We start from the raw sequence: 18,692 nt of genomic DNA on the forward strand, positions 1-18,692 counted from the left end.
GATGCAGGAGAGTAGGTAAGGAAGACACAGATCTTCCAGAGTTGTGGGATTATGAGTATACAGCCACTCCCAGATATTTAAATTAAAGGTCTAATCTCTATACTTTCCCTATAAATTTCTGAAAAAATTGGAAAAGATTTCTCTAGCAGATGGTTCAGAAAGTCTGAAATAGACATAGATTAGGCTTTTGCTTTGAATCATCCTGTGAAAATCTGCACTACTTCAAACACTTGCTTTAACCATCCTGGATAGGTTCTATTCCCTATACTCCTAAAGAAAAGTTACAAAAGCTGCCTTTGAAGCTACAAAAACAGGATATCACCATTTTAGTTTCATCTAAACATTAGCCTGTTTTAGTTATCATGCTTACATTCATACTGTCAACGATACAATTTCTTGTTTTGACCTGCCTATTAATAAGGCAGTGTTATTATGGTTTCTTTCCAGAAAATCGCTTAACAAGATTTTACACTTTCACCAATATAAATTCCATCCAACAAATCTTTATCATCTCTACTGACTATTAAACATTGATATAGCACATTTCAAGTTACATCTTACGTGTATTAACACATTTCTGGAATAAATACATTTATATTAAAGACAGTTAAAGTTCCTTCACAAATTCAAAATCTTTATTATACCACTAGGTAACATACATACCTTGGAAGCTGTCGGAACTCTCCTGAGTAATCTTCATATCTATAGTTAACAACATGCCAGTCTGAATTGTAGGTTTTGATGCACTGTTTAATGAAAACCAAATATCAGAATTAATTGGAAGAGGATTAACAGTATTCCCTAGACACACACACACAAAAGTCTCTTAAGATACGGCTGTTTGTGAACTACTAATGTGATGTGTTGATCTCTGAAATTCCTGCACACTTCCCTTCTTTTGCAATACAGCCTTCCACAACAAGCGATAAGTTTCAATAGGACGTTATCATCTGCTATACACGAATTTTATAAAACCAGAAAATGGTGAATACACTCAGCTCCTGGATTAACCATCTTCAGTTGTCTGAAAGGTTAAAGCAGCATTTTGCTACAGCTGAAAACATGACTGAGCCTTTAGAAAACTCAGCATTAAATTACAGATACATTATTAAAATAGGATATTCAATTTTGCACATACTAACACAGAGATAATAAAACAATCTTTTTCTTAAATTTATACTTCCAGTGCAATTAAATTCATATTTAAAGTGCAGCTGTTGAAAAGCAATTATGTCATTAAGCTCTGGTCTAGATAACAGGAAATACCGTTTACTCCACCCATATTGCTACAACATAAAAGTACTGATTTATCTTGGCTTTGACTGAAGTAACATAAAACCGATAAAATCTGTTCCCAGAAACTATACAGTACAAAATTTTATACATTACACTAACAGGCTTGCATGTACACAAACATAACATCTAATAACTCAAAAATATTTTATTTCAAAATATAAAGTTAATACTTGCCAAGCAATTGTTTCTGCAGAAACTCATTAAATGTCATGTATTACCTCTAACAGTCCTCCCTCCCCGTCTACCTTCAAATTTATCTTAGAACTGCCTTAAAAGACCGTCATGACAGATGAAACCCAAAGTTATGGACTAAATGAACTCAATATACATTTTGGAGTGAGGGCCCATAGACTAAGGGAATGGTATCTGTGTGTATACATCAAAAACTGGGAAAAGCGATGGTGATTAATCAGAATGTATTGGAAAACATGGAACCTAAGTGTAATGTAAATGGTATAGAATAAGGGGTGGGGACACTGTCCTGGTTTCAGCTGGGATAGTTATTTTTCTTTCTCAGTAGCTAGAATAGTGCTGTGGTTTAGATTCAGTATGGGATTTGGTATGAAAAGAATGTTCATAAGACACTGATGTTTTCAGTTGTTGTTGAGAGATCAAGGACCTTCCCACTCCCCCATGTCCTGCCCGTGGGCTGGTGCACAAGAAGCTGGGAGGGGGCAGGGCCAGAGCAATGGACCCAAAACCACCAATGAAATATTCCATATCATGTAATGCCATGCTCAGTATACAGAGGAAGGTCGGCTGGGAAGTGGGGGCTCTCTCTCGCTTCTGGTATGGCGGTTTTGGGATCTTGGCTTCGCCAGGAACATTAGCCGGGAATGGGCTGGCTATCCGTCAGAGGGTGGTGAGCAATCATTGTGCATTACTCGTTTGTACTTTCTATTATTGTTATTATTGGTTTATTTTATTTCAATTATTAAACTGTTTTTATCACAACCTGAGTCTCCCTACCCTTAACCCTCCAGTTCTCTCCCCCATGTTCCAGGCAGGGGAGGGTGAGTGGCTGCCGGCCAGGTTTAAACCATGACAGTTAGATATTAAGGGTATGTATCACTGTGGATAAATCACTTTGAGGTTTGAGGGAGATTCAGCTATTTGGAGCTCCTTCAAGTTTTTTTTGGAATTACAATAGACATTTACTTGTTTCAGACATTATATCAGCAGAAAACAAGTAGATATTATAAAAAAAAGACAAACATTTTAAACCCTTCATTCCTAGAAGGCTTCAACAACACACTAAAGGAAATGCAACACCAGTCAGAACCAAGGGAATACCAACATAAGCAAGTAGTTATGAGAAACTTCAGGTTTGTGGATGTTTCTTCTACAAATAGCATACAAATTGAGCCGTCATAATGAATTTTGGCCTCTACAAGTGCTACAGGTATGAATACCTCTGTTACAACAAACTGTGCAAGATTATTTTGAACAAACTAAGAATGATGGGTGTGAAACATTTTATCAAGAAAAACAAATCACAGTGATTCATTCCAGATTTACTCCCAATATTTTGTATGGAAATCACCCATGTTCACCTGGAAAAACCAAAAGCATAGTGGTGAGAAGCAACTGCAAAAGCCAATTACACAAACAAAATAATTCAAAGCTATCCTGTAATCCTTATTTTCCAGCCACCAATGCTAAAAAATACCAGGTTCTCGTGGAGTTTTTCCCCTTGAAATCATTGACGAGTAATTGGCAATAAACATACTTTTTTTTCAGCACTATTTTTCCTGTTATTTAAATGGTAAATGAAGCAGAAGAGAACCAATTCAGGTATAATATTGTTATTACACACAGCCACATGCAATTCCATTATTACCTCAGTTACAAACAAGCTCTGAGCTTCCTTCTCTGCATTTTCAGGAACTGTGGAATGAATGTATCGGCTCTGCCGCTTCAATAATGCTGTCTGATAAACAACAAAAGCAATTAATGAAACTTGCAGTTAAAGGAAAGAAGACATATTATGGCAACACTCAGTTATACCACTATAACTAAGACAGAAGCTCATCAGAAAATGTCCTGTGAATATGCCATTTCAAAATAGCCAATTAATAAGAATTTGCTTTAATTCAAAGATTAGCAATGTGTTCCTTCTTTCACAGCAAGGACAGGATTGGAATCAGTAAGAAATCGATGCCATAGAAAAGTGTTTTCCTCTAGTTTGTTAACCTGGGCAAGAAAATACTAGTAAAAATAATTCCACCATGACAACATAACTCCAATATTTTGAAGATAGGCATTAAGGTACTGTTATTACTACATATAAAAACTATTATTCAAGAAAAGTAACAAACCCATACCAAAATAAGAAGAGTAATTCAACTGCAGATCTCAGCAGGCAAAAAAGTGAGACTTGCACTGTTAAACTGAAGGTTTAGAAAGAAGGCCTGAATCACTTCAGCCTATCAAGTCAGATAAAAAACCCCTTTCAATTACTGTGCTGTCAAACTAAGGAAGACCGCTTTTAACAATGGCCAAGACTGACACACACTACCGAGACACACCATTAACAGGCTCTTTTACTGATCCAACTTTCTGAGCAAGTCTCAGGGATTTAGGATAGTAGCACTACATGTTGAGGTTTCAGAGAAGGCCATAGCAGAAAGGACATTTCACCAAATCTCAGAGTCTAGGAATACTTGCAGCTTGAAACGTGATGGCATACAGAGAGTAAATCTGTCTACCATCAGTGCAGACTGCGATGAATATAGTTTAAGATTTCCAAACTCTTTCTGTCACAAGGTTGTGTTTGCAAAGTAACCCCTAGAATAGTTTTGGGCTAATGTTTCTTTTAATAATTTACCTACTATTCAGTTAATGTAAACATCACCAATTTTGCAGTCATTGAGCATATGATTTTAATGGGATCCATGAAGGTGGTCTGTTTTAAACTAGTGCTGTTTAGTTATGAAGCTATTTCATTATTGAGTAAATTACTGAAATTCAGGTGACTTAGAATAATTATAATAAGCCATGAAGAGGCACGAAATTAGATGCAATGGATATTCAGAGTTATGAAAGAGAAGATTCTTTCTTCTCAGCATGAGTCTAGAAGAGATATAGACTTGAACGACTGACAGAATTGTAACGGAGAGTAGCAAGCACATTAACAAGAGATGTTCTAATGGGTGGCAGGAAAGTGGTCCTCTCATCTTATTTAAACACCTTATGTATGGGGACCACAGTGAAAACAAAACAATGACAAAGAATCAGCTAGAAATTAACAGACTACAAAGCACAAAGGTACTGGAAGTTTGGGCAGCCCATTCACTAAGAATGAAAGCAAACTCAGTGATGTTAACAGTATGGATGTCCAAATACAACATGACTGCCCCTATAAACTTGATCAGAACAAGTTAGGGAATAACCCAATTAGTGAATTCAGTGCAGAAAACTCATGACTTGAGCTTGTGAAAAGCAATGGAAACAATCTTGAAATGGTAAACTGAAAAGTGACCCAATATGTGGGAAAAAGTTGTTGGTAAGGAGCTCACCAGGAAAACACAGAAAAGCAAAGCTTGCTATTATTTGGATATAATAGCATCAGGGAGAATATAGAAACTCAAAAGAAATCAAACAATTACAAGCCTACTTATTTGAAGATCAGCACAAACCATAACAAAAAACATGCTTTTCTGAAAAAGGAAATGAGCTACCAAACATATATAAGAGGAGTGAAAATAGGATTCATAACCTCAGCTAACCAAGTTTAAGACGATGGCAAATGCAGTTAAGTGAAAATCTGGAAGGGTTCATTAACTAGGTCAGCTGACTGAAGAACAATGCCTTCAATCTTTGTGAGTCTTCCCACAGCAGAACATTTTCTGGTCCCTCCTTGCTCAAATATTTCTTTGGTAGTGGTCTGAGCTTAGAGCTACTTCTGACAGCATGTTTGGAGAACAGTTGCAGCTGAACAGAAAAAGGTGACTTAACGGATTTTTTCCTTTCCCTCACTAGGCAAATAATTCTCATCAAGAGAAAGAAAGAAAAGCAAACTGTATGTGGTTCAAACAAGCCAGTTGTTGTGCAAGCTTTCTTTTCTGATATGGACTAAAAATTCATATCAGTTCTCCCTTAATATCGAGCTTCTCTGAGGTGGTAAAAGTTACAAACTGAATGTGACACTGACCATGACTACAGAACAAGACATTAAAACATTTGTTACAGAAATCTGGCCTCTGAATTCCTGCAAATATTGTTACTAATTATATAAAGAACAGATTAAATTACATTTCAGATACCTAATTGCATTACCTAAAAAAAAAAAAAGTTATCCAAATTAAGCACAGATATTTGTCTCCAATTTCTCCCAAAGTAATTTCAACTTCAGCACAAATTCAACACTGGTATCAATCTGCCCCTTTGAAAGTATGTAGCTGTATTCTACATAAATCTTCTTGTAATCTCCTGTAATATATTGAAAATTGTAGATGTGATATCTAGTGTTGAAAAGTAAGTCTTTTCAGTGCCATTTGATGTGCTAGTTTTAGGGCCATGCTGGTAACAAAATAGCCTTACTCTTAATGTCTTTATAAATTAACAGGGCTTGGCTTCCTTTTTAGGCAAGTGTTTCTTTAGATTGTAATCAGTTTACCCTAAGCATGATTAAAAACTTTGTAAAAATAAAAACCTCAGTGTTTTAAGAGGAAATGGCTTGAACAGGATTTTAGACAATGGTAGGAATTTCCACCTACAAACTGTTCTAAGTGTGTATACAGGTAGTTCGAAATATACCAGCTCATTATTTTAAATTCATCTTCTGGGGGATGGAGTGCAGTATCAAACATTGGAGCTGAGGCTTACCAAGAGCTGCCCACACATTGTGTGACCGCAGTAAATTAGGAAACACGGATTAAAAAAAAAATGTATGCAAAGAAGAATGGCAAATACAGAAAACATGTCATTATTTAAATGATTCAAGTGTTACTGTCTATCTAGATAAAGACCAATGGTTTCAAAACTGTAAATAAGATTATGGAAAACTGCACAGGGCTAAAAGGTTTACCTTGCAAAAACAATAACTAGCTCATGAGGGCCTTCTGTTCTTTTCTTAATACACTGAATGACAGATTTAAATGCATTGTGTTGCTGAAAACAAGCTAGATAACTCAAAGCAGTATTGGAGGGTCATGTGTACAATAAAAATATTTGAAGTAACTTTATGCCAGCAAATCTTAGAAGGAAATGAAAATCTGATCGCATAATAATAAAGTTTGACAGTACAAACCAGTCTTCATATAAACTAGGTATAACACGAGGCTCTGCCAAAGACTATATAGAGGTAATCCAGAAAATGTATTCAGATATTACACTGCTGAAGTAAAAAGAAACTGGAAAACCGACTATACTCCAAAATTGTGACTACCTGAAGGAAAACCTCTGATGTAATACACTTCAATGACTGCTCTCATGAAAATCTGACCATAGAATCCAAACAAAGGATGACAAAAGTCATTACAGTTTGTGAACAAAAGTCAGCCACTCCCTTTAAAGGATCAGATTGAGAGCTATGGACTAGCTTCAGTCATATAGTCCTGAGGTTAAGAACTGCAGAATAGGCCACTTGAAAGAGTAATTAAAAACTCCATATGTCCCACAGACTGCTCAAATGAAATGTCTTAGGATATTCTTGATAGGTTTGTTTCTCCTCCATTGATAATTCAGAGCTGTTCACCAGAATGACTCCTGGTAAGTAAACGAGTCAATTAGATGAGAGTATGCTTAGCAGAAGTATCCTCGATTCCTCCTGGTCCGCGATACTGAAGAGCCAGACTGTAGAATGGGATCTGGGTGGTATAGCCTACTCACATTCTTCAGTCCCAAAGCCAATACCTAGTGTAGGGCATCATTATGAGTGATCTAGCAATTGAACACTAGTATCATTACATAATGTTAGAAGCAGTACAAATTCTTTTCATAAGACATCTTACTTGCAGTCCTTCAAGCTCTCAAATTGGCTGAGGACACATGAAGCCCAAACTACACTCTAAAGACCTGTAGCTTGCTAAACCCAAAATTTTTAGCTCAGTGTGGGAAGGCTACAAGCAGAGTTATTCTTGTAAGAATCAGAGAAAATGAAGCACACAGACTATACCAAAAACAGAGTCCAGGTGCACTCAGGTAAATACTTTAATAGGCCAGAGAGAATTAATGAGAAACTCAAACACATGTAATTTATGGGATTTTATTTACCCTTCTGTAGAAATACATCAACTCATCACCAACTTTCCCCATAATAAAAAAACTTGGCTGAATAAAGTGCTCAGCTTTTCAGGTAGGTTTTTACAGAACAATTCTTACGTTTTCAACTATGACACAGTCCCTAGAAGTAGCTAATTTACAGACCGTTCAGATGTCTGCATACTTTTCAAATATAGGTAGACATGTTGACTGCAGGTATGGGCATGTGTGAGAGAAACTTCCCTCACTTTCCAGTCTCTAACATGTTTAGTGGTTATCCTAACTGGATCTACAAGAAGATTCAAAACAGTGTATTTCAATAAATTATTAATTTAGATAAACATTATTATTTTATAGAAATATATCAAGATGACCAGAAAACTTTGTTAAATCCAGCTGAATCAGGTCAGAGACCTGTTATGCACATGGTATTTTGCCAAAACCAAATTTTGGCTGGTAACACAGAGCTGGGCTTTTCTTTGAACAGGTTCATGTCCTTCACTGTTAACAAGGAGAAAAAAAATAAAAATCACCAGTTTAAGAACTAAACCAAGACAAATAGCTGATGCTTTTTTTGATCAAACACCTCATGATTTCCCACATCAGAAAGGGAAGGAAATATCTAAAATGACTGATTATCTAACTTCAAAAGTCAGTAAAATTGCCAATTTGCAGAAGGAGACCTTATAATTTGAACAGATGAAAAAATTGTGCCATTTCTTATTTTGTAACCTGACAGAATAAATCGAGCAGTGTAATGGGACTCATCGCAAAAAAATATATTTTTTTGTAGCTAAAGAGAGTTAAAAACCAAAGAAATTGGAAGTTATCATCTCATGACTGCTACTGATAAAAATCTGTCTTGAAAAAAAAAACGAAATAGGGAGAGGGAGGGTTAAATTACCTGGAAGTCATCATAAGGAAACAGCAACATCTCACGTAACCCATCATTCAAAATCTGTGTTTTCCTCTGAACGATGACATTTTCATAGTCTATTGGTTCTATGAGCTTTGGTTTTGCCTAGGGGAAAACAAATAAGGAAAATAAATTCAGGTATATTAAGGAAAAATTACAATTGTTGACTCACTTTAAGAAGTTACTCTTTAAAAAGTTGGCAGAATGATATTTCATCTACATCAAAAACTTAAGAGTATTCAGAATGCAGACTTTGTCACACTATACCATATGGATAAGCACAACTGATAATTAGAGACAATTGCCTCAGAAGGAACAGAACTATTTCACAAAACACACTAAGTCAGAGTTTATCAGAATAATCACATATGTATTTTCACTGGAAAAAAATTATATATATAAAGAAATGACTAGTCTCTTTTTAGTAGTTATCTTTGCTTGATACTGACCAGAAGGCTCTGGTTTGGGTTTATCAAGGATAATTCAATTCAACAATCTTAATTCAAAGCTGAAATTGAGCTTTGTTTTAATTCAGCAGTAACCTGCAGTTGGGGTAGGCTAATTGACATTCTTCCTTCTCTATAGTTTTTTCAAAATTCCCATAGGCCATTTTCTTCGTCTTAATTGTATGAGAACCTTTCTTCAGTTACTATGCATTGATTCAACATTTCTACCTTTTACAGCTGGTTGTGCACAATCAGAGAAAAACCTTCACCCTGCCAAGTATTCTGTTAAGTGGTCAGATGGCAAAGCAGGTTTACGGGGAGCTCTCAATGCGGCTGCACTGTCTCAGAGTGTGAAAACTAATGCAAAACTGGAGTTATAATCTAGCTTGCACTTCCTACAACTACAATTGTGCATCACAGTATCATCAAAAAGAATTTTTTTTTTTTTTTTTTACAAGTGGCACTTACAAGAGACTTTCCAATTGATACTTTCTTAAGATCAGTAGTACTGATTTCAAAGTTAGGTATAGGAAACATATGAATAGCAGCAAGGCCAGCTTATGCCATCACTATAGCTAATCAGACGAGTTATGTATATATCAATCTTTGTATAATTTATGCTAATAATTTTTCAAATCCCAGCTGTACTACACAGAAGAAATATCTTTATGTTTAGCAGTAACTGCTATCAATCATTAGCATATTAATGATATTCCTAAGAAACCTTACAGATATTTTCTTCAAAAGTCAATCAAATAAATTTGTTTTTCAAGGACTTAGGAAAGCTTTAGTCAGAGAAAATTACCAAAGTTTTCAGGCTTACTTCACAGACTACTCAGAAGTTACTTAAGATTTCCTCATATCTACCACATGGTAGTTCCATTTAAGAAAAATGAAAGAACATTACAGAACATAATAGCTGAAAAGGCCAAAAAAGAAGTCTGAAAAATAAATCTACCAAAAAACGATGAACTAAATGCAGTTTTGTCAACAAAAACTGTTACCATTTACAATCACACTGGAAGGATTTACTAGAAGTTCACAAGCTATATAATAACATGCCCAGCACGGACCAGTACCACTAAGAGCCACAGTGGAAAATTATTATGTTGAGCTTGCCATCTTTCTCCTCAGAGGAGATGGAGAACAGCTGTTCCATTCACTGTATATTGTACCCCAAAAACATTCTGAGAGCTTAGCACCTGAACCACAGCTGCTGCTACATCTCCTCTCACTCATGAACATGGCTTATTACAAAACCAAGAACTAACACCAATGTCCATGAGAAAAGGCTTATGTTCATGCACACATCCACAGCTGAAGTGGTTGGACCATTTTGACTTCGCTCAGAAGCATGTAAACACAGCATAAGAAGAGGTTACATTTTCTCTAATGTACTAATTACACAAAATATTTTGGTTGCAAGTAAACTTTGTTAAGTCTGCCTTTGAATATTCAGACTGCTGCAATGAATCCCAAGCTACTGAAATGGCGTGCTCCAAGCTTCCTCTTTGTACTTGGAAGGCAAGATGTACCTTCTTCATCCAACTATTTAACACATTTCCTAGATGCAGGCTCTACCAAATTACCCCTTCACAAAATTGCAGTTTGAACAGTCCCACATCATCCTAACAAGTTCTGACTCCAAAGAAATTCCAGTAAATAACTTCACCTACCCTCTCACTCAACAGCAAGGCAATAACTGTCCAGCATAAATTTGCTTCCTTAAGCATATGAGATGAGGTTAACACAGTAAATGAAGAACCCCTCAAATTTTACTGCTCTTTAAATGAAGACAACACCTATCATTCAGAAAGCAAGACACCCTTTGCTCACCTTTCTTCCACTTTCAATGTAACAGGTGTCTACCTACCTACCTAGGCAAGCAAGATGCTAACCTGTCAATCACTGAGCTTGAGCTCTTGTGCAGGATACTCTTATGTTAAAACAATGTTTAGAGACCACTACAGTACTGTGGCCAGGTCAGTCTGTTCATTCAAGTTGGCCTTTACCATGTGATTATTCCTTCTGAAGAGTTTGTCATGAGAAATGGTATGCAACATACAGCAGTGACAGGTTGATTAGAGCATGGTGCAGGATGACTGACCTTTAGGAGAAACAAAAATAAATACTCCAGATAAAACTGGGTCTAAGAAATGAGTAGGGGAGAAAGACCATTGGAGTTGTGTACACAAGGTCTCTTCTGTTAGCTAAAGGTTTGGCTTCACAATTGGCTTAAATTAACTGAAAGGAGGGCTGACACTAGAAGGACCCTCTCTCTCTCGTGGCACATGCCTGAGCCTTCTTACGCTGGTACCAGCAACTCAACAGTCATATTTGGAGTCAGATTAGGAAGCGATCTGGCTTTAGAGGGTTCCTCCCAACCAGCGAGCTTTCAGCCAGATTGGCTCTCTAAAAGACTGATCAGATGGCTTCATCACCACTTGTGCCAATAGACAGGGGCTGATGGGACCCTTTCAGAAGAGAGATTCAGATTGCTAAACAGAACGTGAAACTCTGTCCTTGTTAAAAGCTGTTGCAAAACCACTTTTTAATTCTGCTACTCAGCTTCAGTGCAGCTCACAATTTTTAAAATGTCCTTAAAAAAAATATTCAGACCACATATTTTAATATACTTAAAATGCAATTTAGGAAGCCTTTTAAAGAAAGAAGAAACGTATACATGGTCAATACAGTCAGAAAGTTCACATATCAGGACATCTACTTCCTGAACTAGCAAGCAGATAGATCACAGCACCAATTCCACTAACTGGTAGCAAACAAAGGCTGTCAGCCCAAATGAGTAATGGGTTTTTATGTGGTGCTGCACACAAGCAGCATTTTCATCCACTTCCCCCTGGTGCTGAACAGCTACATCCATCCTTCTGTTAATTCTCTTGGGAAGGTGATAGGTGAAGAGTGGAAGAAAGCTAGTTTTGTCTTCTCTCATTTTGCCAGCAAAAAATAGAGGAAAAGGACACCCACACACACCCCCACACACACACCACGTCCACCATAACCATAAAATTGCTAAAAAAAAAAACAAATCCCAAAAGAAAATTTGCTTTGCTCACATTTTGCTTACACATTCTAAATACAAGATTACTCACTAGAAGCTTTTAAAGAATCTGAAGTTCTCTGGAGCTGAGGTCCTGAATACACCAAAAGTCAATGGGACACAGAGGTAGCTAGTGGTACCAGAAAACCATATCATTTTTCTATTTAATCAGGATAGTACCTGATTTGTAGTAATATAATTTCTGTAAAAATTAATGAAGAATTTGCTTCCCTAGGTTTCTCCAAAGTGTTACTCATTTCTTTCTTAGTCATTTGTCAGGTTCAAAGGAAGAGGATGTTTTATCAGGTTGAACCAGATATGAAAAAAGAAAACAATAAACAGCACACTGACACTGGCATTCAGCCAAACCTACACCACCACAAGGAAGCAGATTCTCTCAAGCTATTCTTCTTAAAAAAATGATTTTCCGGTCTATTATTTAGTGTAATATAAAAGACAAGTTGCTGGGTAGGTACAGTTTCATTGAATATGATTTACAGACCAGATGACACAGACAAAACTCAGCCCAGTCAAAACTGCAAAATCAAGTTTACAGGCACTAAAAGTCAGTCTTTCAAACAAGACTTAGCTTTTCCTGTTAATTTGCAACAGACAACATTTTTAGTTCCATAATCTAAGAAAATGCTAAAAGCATAGGGCTTCAAGGGGTTCAGCGCTCAAGCTAGCCAATGCTGTATTTGTAGAAAGGTAAAGCAGCAAAGTATCTGCCATACCACTTGTTTGGTGGTTTTTTTGGTTTTTTGTTTTTTTTTGTTTTTTTTGTCAGTGTGTTACAGGCATGGAAACTTCCCAATTATAAGCAGCATTTTAAAACAGCAGTCGTGACACCCACACGGTAACCAGTTTAATCTGCCAAAATATGGTTTATATATTTGGACAAGCAGTGTCAAAAGCCATCAGATAAAAGGAATTTTAAGTTAGGAGCTCAATTATTGCCTACATTACATATTACAGGGGAAAAAAAACAAACAAACAAACAAACAAAAAAACAAACAGTAAATTTTTTTCCTTGTATGTTTAAATTGAGTTATCTTCCTCTTGTCTTCTCACAAACCAAAGGATGGTCATGTTAGGTATACTGAGTATTGTTAGTCTCATTCTACAAAATATCATTTACCTTGTAAAAACATAGTTAGCACGTATGGCTGCATATTAACAAGTCCCCATAAAGAGATACAAGCACTAGCAGGCAACACAACATATGAATTGATGAATATAAGGTGCTACATATTTGCCAACATTGGCCTGAGGCAAGCCACTTTGGACAAATAAGACTATTTAATATTAAACATGAGTAACAGCTCCCTGTATCTTATTGTCCCACAACCACATTAAACTCAATCACCCACATTGGGTTATTTTTTAAGCAACTTAAAAATCCATTCAGAAAATTATATGTATCCTTGAGCTTATTCTTAAATATAACATTACTTATCCCCTTTCTTAGGTATGGTTAACTTTGTGATGTAAACTTTGGGGCAGTGGGAAGGAATAAGCCGCTATAGGTTTATGTAAAACAACTACCACTATGTATATATTTAGTAACAATATGCTTTCATTGACAAATTCCAAACTTTCAAGCCTCTAGGACTTGAAAGAATGAAATGCATTAAGTCACCTGTTCTCATGCTTACATGAACAGACCGGAAGCGCTCACTGGCAACTACACAGTGAGCCATACAAAATAAACAGCTCTAGAGGCTTTTTTTGCATAGTGTTTCTTTAAAAAAAAAAAACAGTAATTAACTTTTCCTTCCTCCCCCTCCCCACCCCAGTTTAACCTGAAAGCCTGAAAACTCTTGCTCTATTGTTCACTCAAGTCTTGAGGGGGCTGTAACAAGAGATTGGAGGTTTCCAAAATCAATGAACTCAGTCTAAATTACAAAGGATTATGCTTTTATTTATGAGAACTATTTCATTGATGGTCAAGGTCCATTTAAACACAAGAACACTTTTCAGAGCTCAAGCACTTTGATAAGACCTTCTGTATTGCCAGTATTTACTTCAGGTTGTTAATATGGATGCAGTTACAGTTGCTTTCCCTTCAGATGCAATGTAAGCAGGCTGTGTCCTATAAAGTTCTCTTATCAGCACAGAAACTTCTAACACTAGAATCAGACTTCAGCAATGCTCTGCCAGACTGAGGAGCTCAAGTGTCTTACATTTTTATACTAACGGTGTGTTTTCAAGCAGAGACATGGCCTCCAGAAGTTCCAATTTCCCAGATACATCTGATTTGATAAGCAGTTACTACTTCTGACTATCAAAATGCATCTGCACAGCATGTGCACTAATTTGGTAACTTCTACAATAGCTAGCACAACTGCAGTTCATCCCAAGTAAGGTTGAGGCACCACCCGGAAAATCTAAATGCTTTTTCCATGGGCTCTTCTTGCTTGTTAACCTCAAAAGCAAAGTCATGACACAATCTAATTCAAATTGCAGGAAAATAAGAGAACACACGTACTAACATACTGGCACTGAGAACAGCCGATGACTCCTTTTGTGAACCGACCCACCTATCCAGGAAAAGTTAATTCAGGCACAAGGCTCAATCAAATAACATTGTTTCAGTATCACATGGGATGCTTACAGTTACTAGTACTCAGTTACCTCAATACTCCAGCAGGATCTCTGTGAACTACATTTAAAAGAATTAAATGAGTATCACAAAAAACTTGTTGCTTCCCTGAAGTCCTGACAACTGATTCTTCTTCATTTTTATAAAGAACGGTCAGAAAACTCTGAGTTCTAGGTAAATCACATCATAATTGCCCACATAAAAGGAATACATCCACATGTGGGAGACTGTTTTAGGCAACGGTCAATAACTATTAATAGAGTAAAACCATAAGCTTCCTGTTCCAAATGCCTTTGAGGATTGCTATCTAATACAATTCTAAGGTTTCTAATCTAGAAAACAAGAAGTTCTGCCATTTACATTTTGTTACACCAACTAGCAACTTTATCAGTCTTACTTACTACCTTCCTGTGCCCTATACCAGTGAGAAAATATCTACTTTCACTGTGGCAATAAAAATCTACTGCAACATCACAGCCCGAAGAAATAAAAACAGACCCAAACATCGGTCTTAAATGAAACACAGCGCCCTACTTTTTGCATTGTGTCTAGCAGTACACTTCGTCCAAAGTGTCCTTGAAGCACTTCATCTAGTTTTCCTCAATAAACTAGACAAAAGCAGAAGTAAAAAGGGATATTATACCATCTATAATTATATGCCATATATACACTTGTCTATATATGTAACAGATTAAGACCAAAATAGCCTCTGCAATGACAGTGAAGACATCTTTTGTGTGACCTATATGGAACCTGAATGTTCTTCCCTTGAAATATTGACCTTTGTTTCGAATGCACCCGCTTCATCTGAAAATGAAAAAAAAGAAGGGCAAACACTGGAGGTATATTAATTTATATAAATTTAATTAACATTAAGTAGTACCTGGAAAATTATAGGGATGTACTTCATAAATGGTTATAAGTAAATACAGCAATGTTTTATACTTTTTTTTTTTGAGGGAGAACATACGCTTGCTGATCAACTTGCAGCACTAAGTATCTGCAGAAACACTAATATCCTCTCTGAGTATTCATGGGGGAATAAAAACAGTTCTAAATAAAGTTAAACATTCCAAAGGCAGGAAAGCACACACAAGATTAGCTCATATTGTACTGATGAAAATCTGGACTAGAAATCAGAACACACCCATACAAAAAAAAAAAAAAAAAAAAAAAAAAAAAACCACGTTTTACTAACAACTGCTCTGAATACAATGAAACTAAAGCAAACAGTGTAAAGGAAAAGAAAATTTGTTTTACTAACACACATGTAATCTTTCAGTTATATACAGTAACAATTCCCATGAAGTTACAGATATGTATTACTAAATATAGAATTGAACTAAAACATTACTGGTATCTTAAATGTGTAGCATGAAGCTCAAGAGGGGGACCATAATTTGAGGATCACAGCTCCCACTAACTTCAACCACAGCCAAACAAATGAAGAGGAGACTGTCATCCTTTAATTAAGTATGAGATATTACTAAGTAAAACTGCAATTTTAGTAAGAACTATCAAAGTACTTATTTTCTTACTGATATATAAGTTATTAGTTTCACAGTCCTCCTCTGTTATTTGAAAAGGTTTATTGTCCTAGCTGGAGAGAGTTGGTGGATTTATTGAAGCTTGCTTATTATGTTCTCTTGCTGTACTATTGAAATTCCGACAGAACTAAGTGTGTAGCCATATTAAAAAAAAAAATCTTATTTGATTACTTCCCCCACAAAGAAATATTTCCTTTTCCCTCACTGAAAGCTACTTTAAATTTTAAATTCCTCCATAATGCACACTTAGGGCATTGAAAAACAGATCCTTCAACAGACATACACCTGAATTATTTAGACAGTTCTTAGAACATGTAAGTAAAATTTAACCATTACACACACAGTCTTTAAAGATATTTCAAATACTTCAAATACACTTTAATTTAAAGATATGCTGGGCAGTTAAAAAATATTGGTGCTAGAATGTATTTTAAAGTGTAAGTAGTATTCATGTTAGGTTCAAAGAGCTGTACAACTGTGCTAGACAGAACAGACACTTGAAAGCAGCTAGTATGAAAACAAAATTCCGAAGTCACACTCAGAGAGCCAAATATTTGGTAAACCAGAACAGCAAAAATTAATTAAAAAGGCAGACAGCACACAAAGAAACTTAAAACTTAAACACACCTTCACAAGTAAGAATGCTGGAAGTTCTCATTAGCAGCAGATTAGGCAGTTTTTCACTGGCAGACAGAACTGGAATTATTAAAAGGAAGAGATAACTTGTTTAAACAATTCTTACCAGCACTACCACAGGACTCTCCACTTCTACTTCACAAGGACCTGCATCCTTGCACTGCTGAGGAGACTCTATAATAAGCTCTTTCTTAGGATTTCTGTTTGTTCTTGCCTGCATTCTTTGATTGAAAATACAAACAGCAGTAAAACCGTCTGCTTTTTGGCATCAAAGTAATCAACATTCCAGTGATCCAGTGAAAACAACAGCTTTTTTTCGCCAGCACAAGCAGCAGAAAGTACAAACTAGCCTAACTTCTCAGCTGCAGTTTGCTAAATCTGCCATGGTGGGAAGGCACAACAGACAAAGGCCAGCCCCTAAGCATGTTGTATTCTTCTTGGGAAAAAAAAAAAAAAAAAAAAATGGAGAAAAAAAAAGGTGGATCCATTTTAATGCCTTAATGTTATGAGTGAAACACAAAAGAGCATGTGCATTTCTAAAATGACCATGTAAAACAGTCCGAGTCTCTTACAGCACTTATAAAAATCGAGGCTTCAATATTATTTTAGAATATTTTTCTTGTATAAATTAGCCATTTTTTTGACAACTGGGCCTCTTTTCAAGTATAAAACCATAAGTGTTACTTCTTGGTTTTAAATCAATATCACTTACTCAGGTACTATCTCAACCAGCCACTATGCAAGTACATTCTCCAGGACCAATGGCCCAAACAGACACATTGCTCTTTTGTGGAGGTATGCTCTTTTCAATCTTAGTGCTAAATCTAAATTAAAAATTTACCTTAACATCAAATTGTCTTCACACTAAAAATCATATATACTCTACAGAGATACTAACTCAAAAATAAAATTAGAAAAAACCCTCTCTATACCTTCAACTTTTAAGCACTTAAACTACTACTAGTCTCCCTCAGCTTCTTTCCTTGCTTGATCCAGTTAGCTCAGTTCTGTTTTGCACATTATTAGTGCCCTCAGCTCATTCCTCCCTCCTCAGAGCCCTGCAGCATTGTAGAGGTCCATCACTGATCACCCTCCAAAAAAACACTGCGAAGACAACGCAACAAAATCTTCACACATTTTGATTGAAGTCACTTGAGAAACCTCAGCCCTCCAGACACGAAGAGCAGCCAGCCATCACTCACCATCTCTGGCTTCCACAGGATTTTTTTGTTAACAGTACAAAACACTGCACGGGTGTCTCCCTTTTCTTGGGAACATTTTCAGAACTGCCTCTTGGCCTCCTGGTTCAAGGCTACACAGTGCTCAGTACCTTCCATTTCTTTCCTTAACTGCAACATTAACTCATTTCATGCTTCACCTTTGTTTTTGTAATCCAATCCACTCTCGTACTATACCGCTACTTACAGACCCTGTTCAGCATACACACACACACTGGCAAAACTAGAGCCAGCATTTTTTATCGGGGTCATTTCTGTAGAATTCTTTAGTGTAATGCAAAGCAATTTTGTACACAACCTAGTTAACATTTTCGGTAATTTTGAAAGTTTGACTAACCTAGCTCCCCATGCAGTAGTTTTAACATATGACTGTACGCTAAATTCCTCCTGAAAAAAAGTGAACTGTGATGAACAGTTTTCTCCAGGTTTTGAGAGGGGTGTTTTGGTGTTCCCTTTGTTTCTTTTTAACACCGATGAGTTTCAGCCTCCACATGCACAAACTTCAGTGGCTGTATTTACCAAGCAAAAATACATCTGAGAGAAAATCCAGCTCCCCAGAGAAGCACACCCCTGTTTTAGACTCCCTGTCCACTGTAACAACCAGACAGCTGTGGAAACTAAGACACTGGATTCAATTCTCAACACTGCTCCACTTTTTTGGACAGTTAATTATCTCTTTTCAATATAACTGACATCCTAAATTTAACTGGGCATTAATTTTTGTCTATTCTCTAATAGAAGAGAAAGTC

At 36.4% G+C, this 18,692-nt stretch overlaps 1 protein-coding gene across 9 annotated transcripts in view; it reads right to left on the reverse strand.

Annotated features, from left to right (window-relative positions):
- The window catches only part of DOCK9 (dedicator of cytokinesis 9), a 130,839-nt gene that overhangs the window by 85,068 nt on the left and 27,079 nt on the right, over positions 1 to 18,692 (reverse strand). For all 9 annotated transcript variants that reach the window (XM_042805895.1, XM_042805890.1, XM_042805896.1 and 6 more), the window contains exons 2-4: positions 8,405 to 8,521; positions 3,137 to 3,226; positions 664 to 746 (exon numbers count right to left, since the gene is read on the reverse strand). In XM_042805895.1, the coding sequence (XP_042661829.1) occupies positions 664 to 746; positions 3,137 to 3,226; positions 8,405 to 8,521 (290 nt within the window). The remainder of the gene's footprint in view (positions 1 to 663; positions 747 to 3,136; positions 3,227 to 8,404; positions 8,522 to 18,692) is intronic.

The sequence above is a fragment of the Tyto alba genome, unplaced genomic scaffold (genome assembly GCF_018691265.1).
Source record: "Tyto alba isolate M040663 unplaced genomic scaffold, T.alba_DEE_v4.0 Super-Scaffold_45, whole genome shotgun sequence".
Classification (NCBI taxonomy): domain Eukaryota; kingdom Metazoa; phylum Chordata; class Aves; order Strigiformes; family Tytonidae; genus Tyto; species Tyto alba.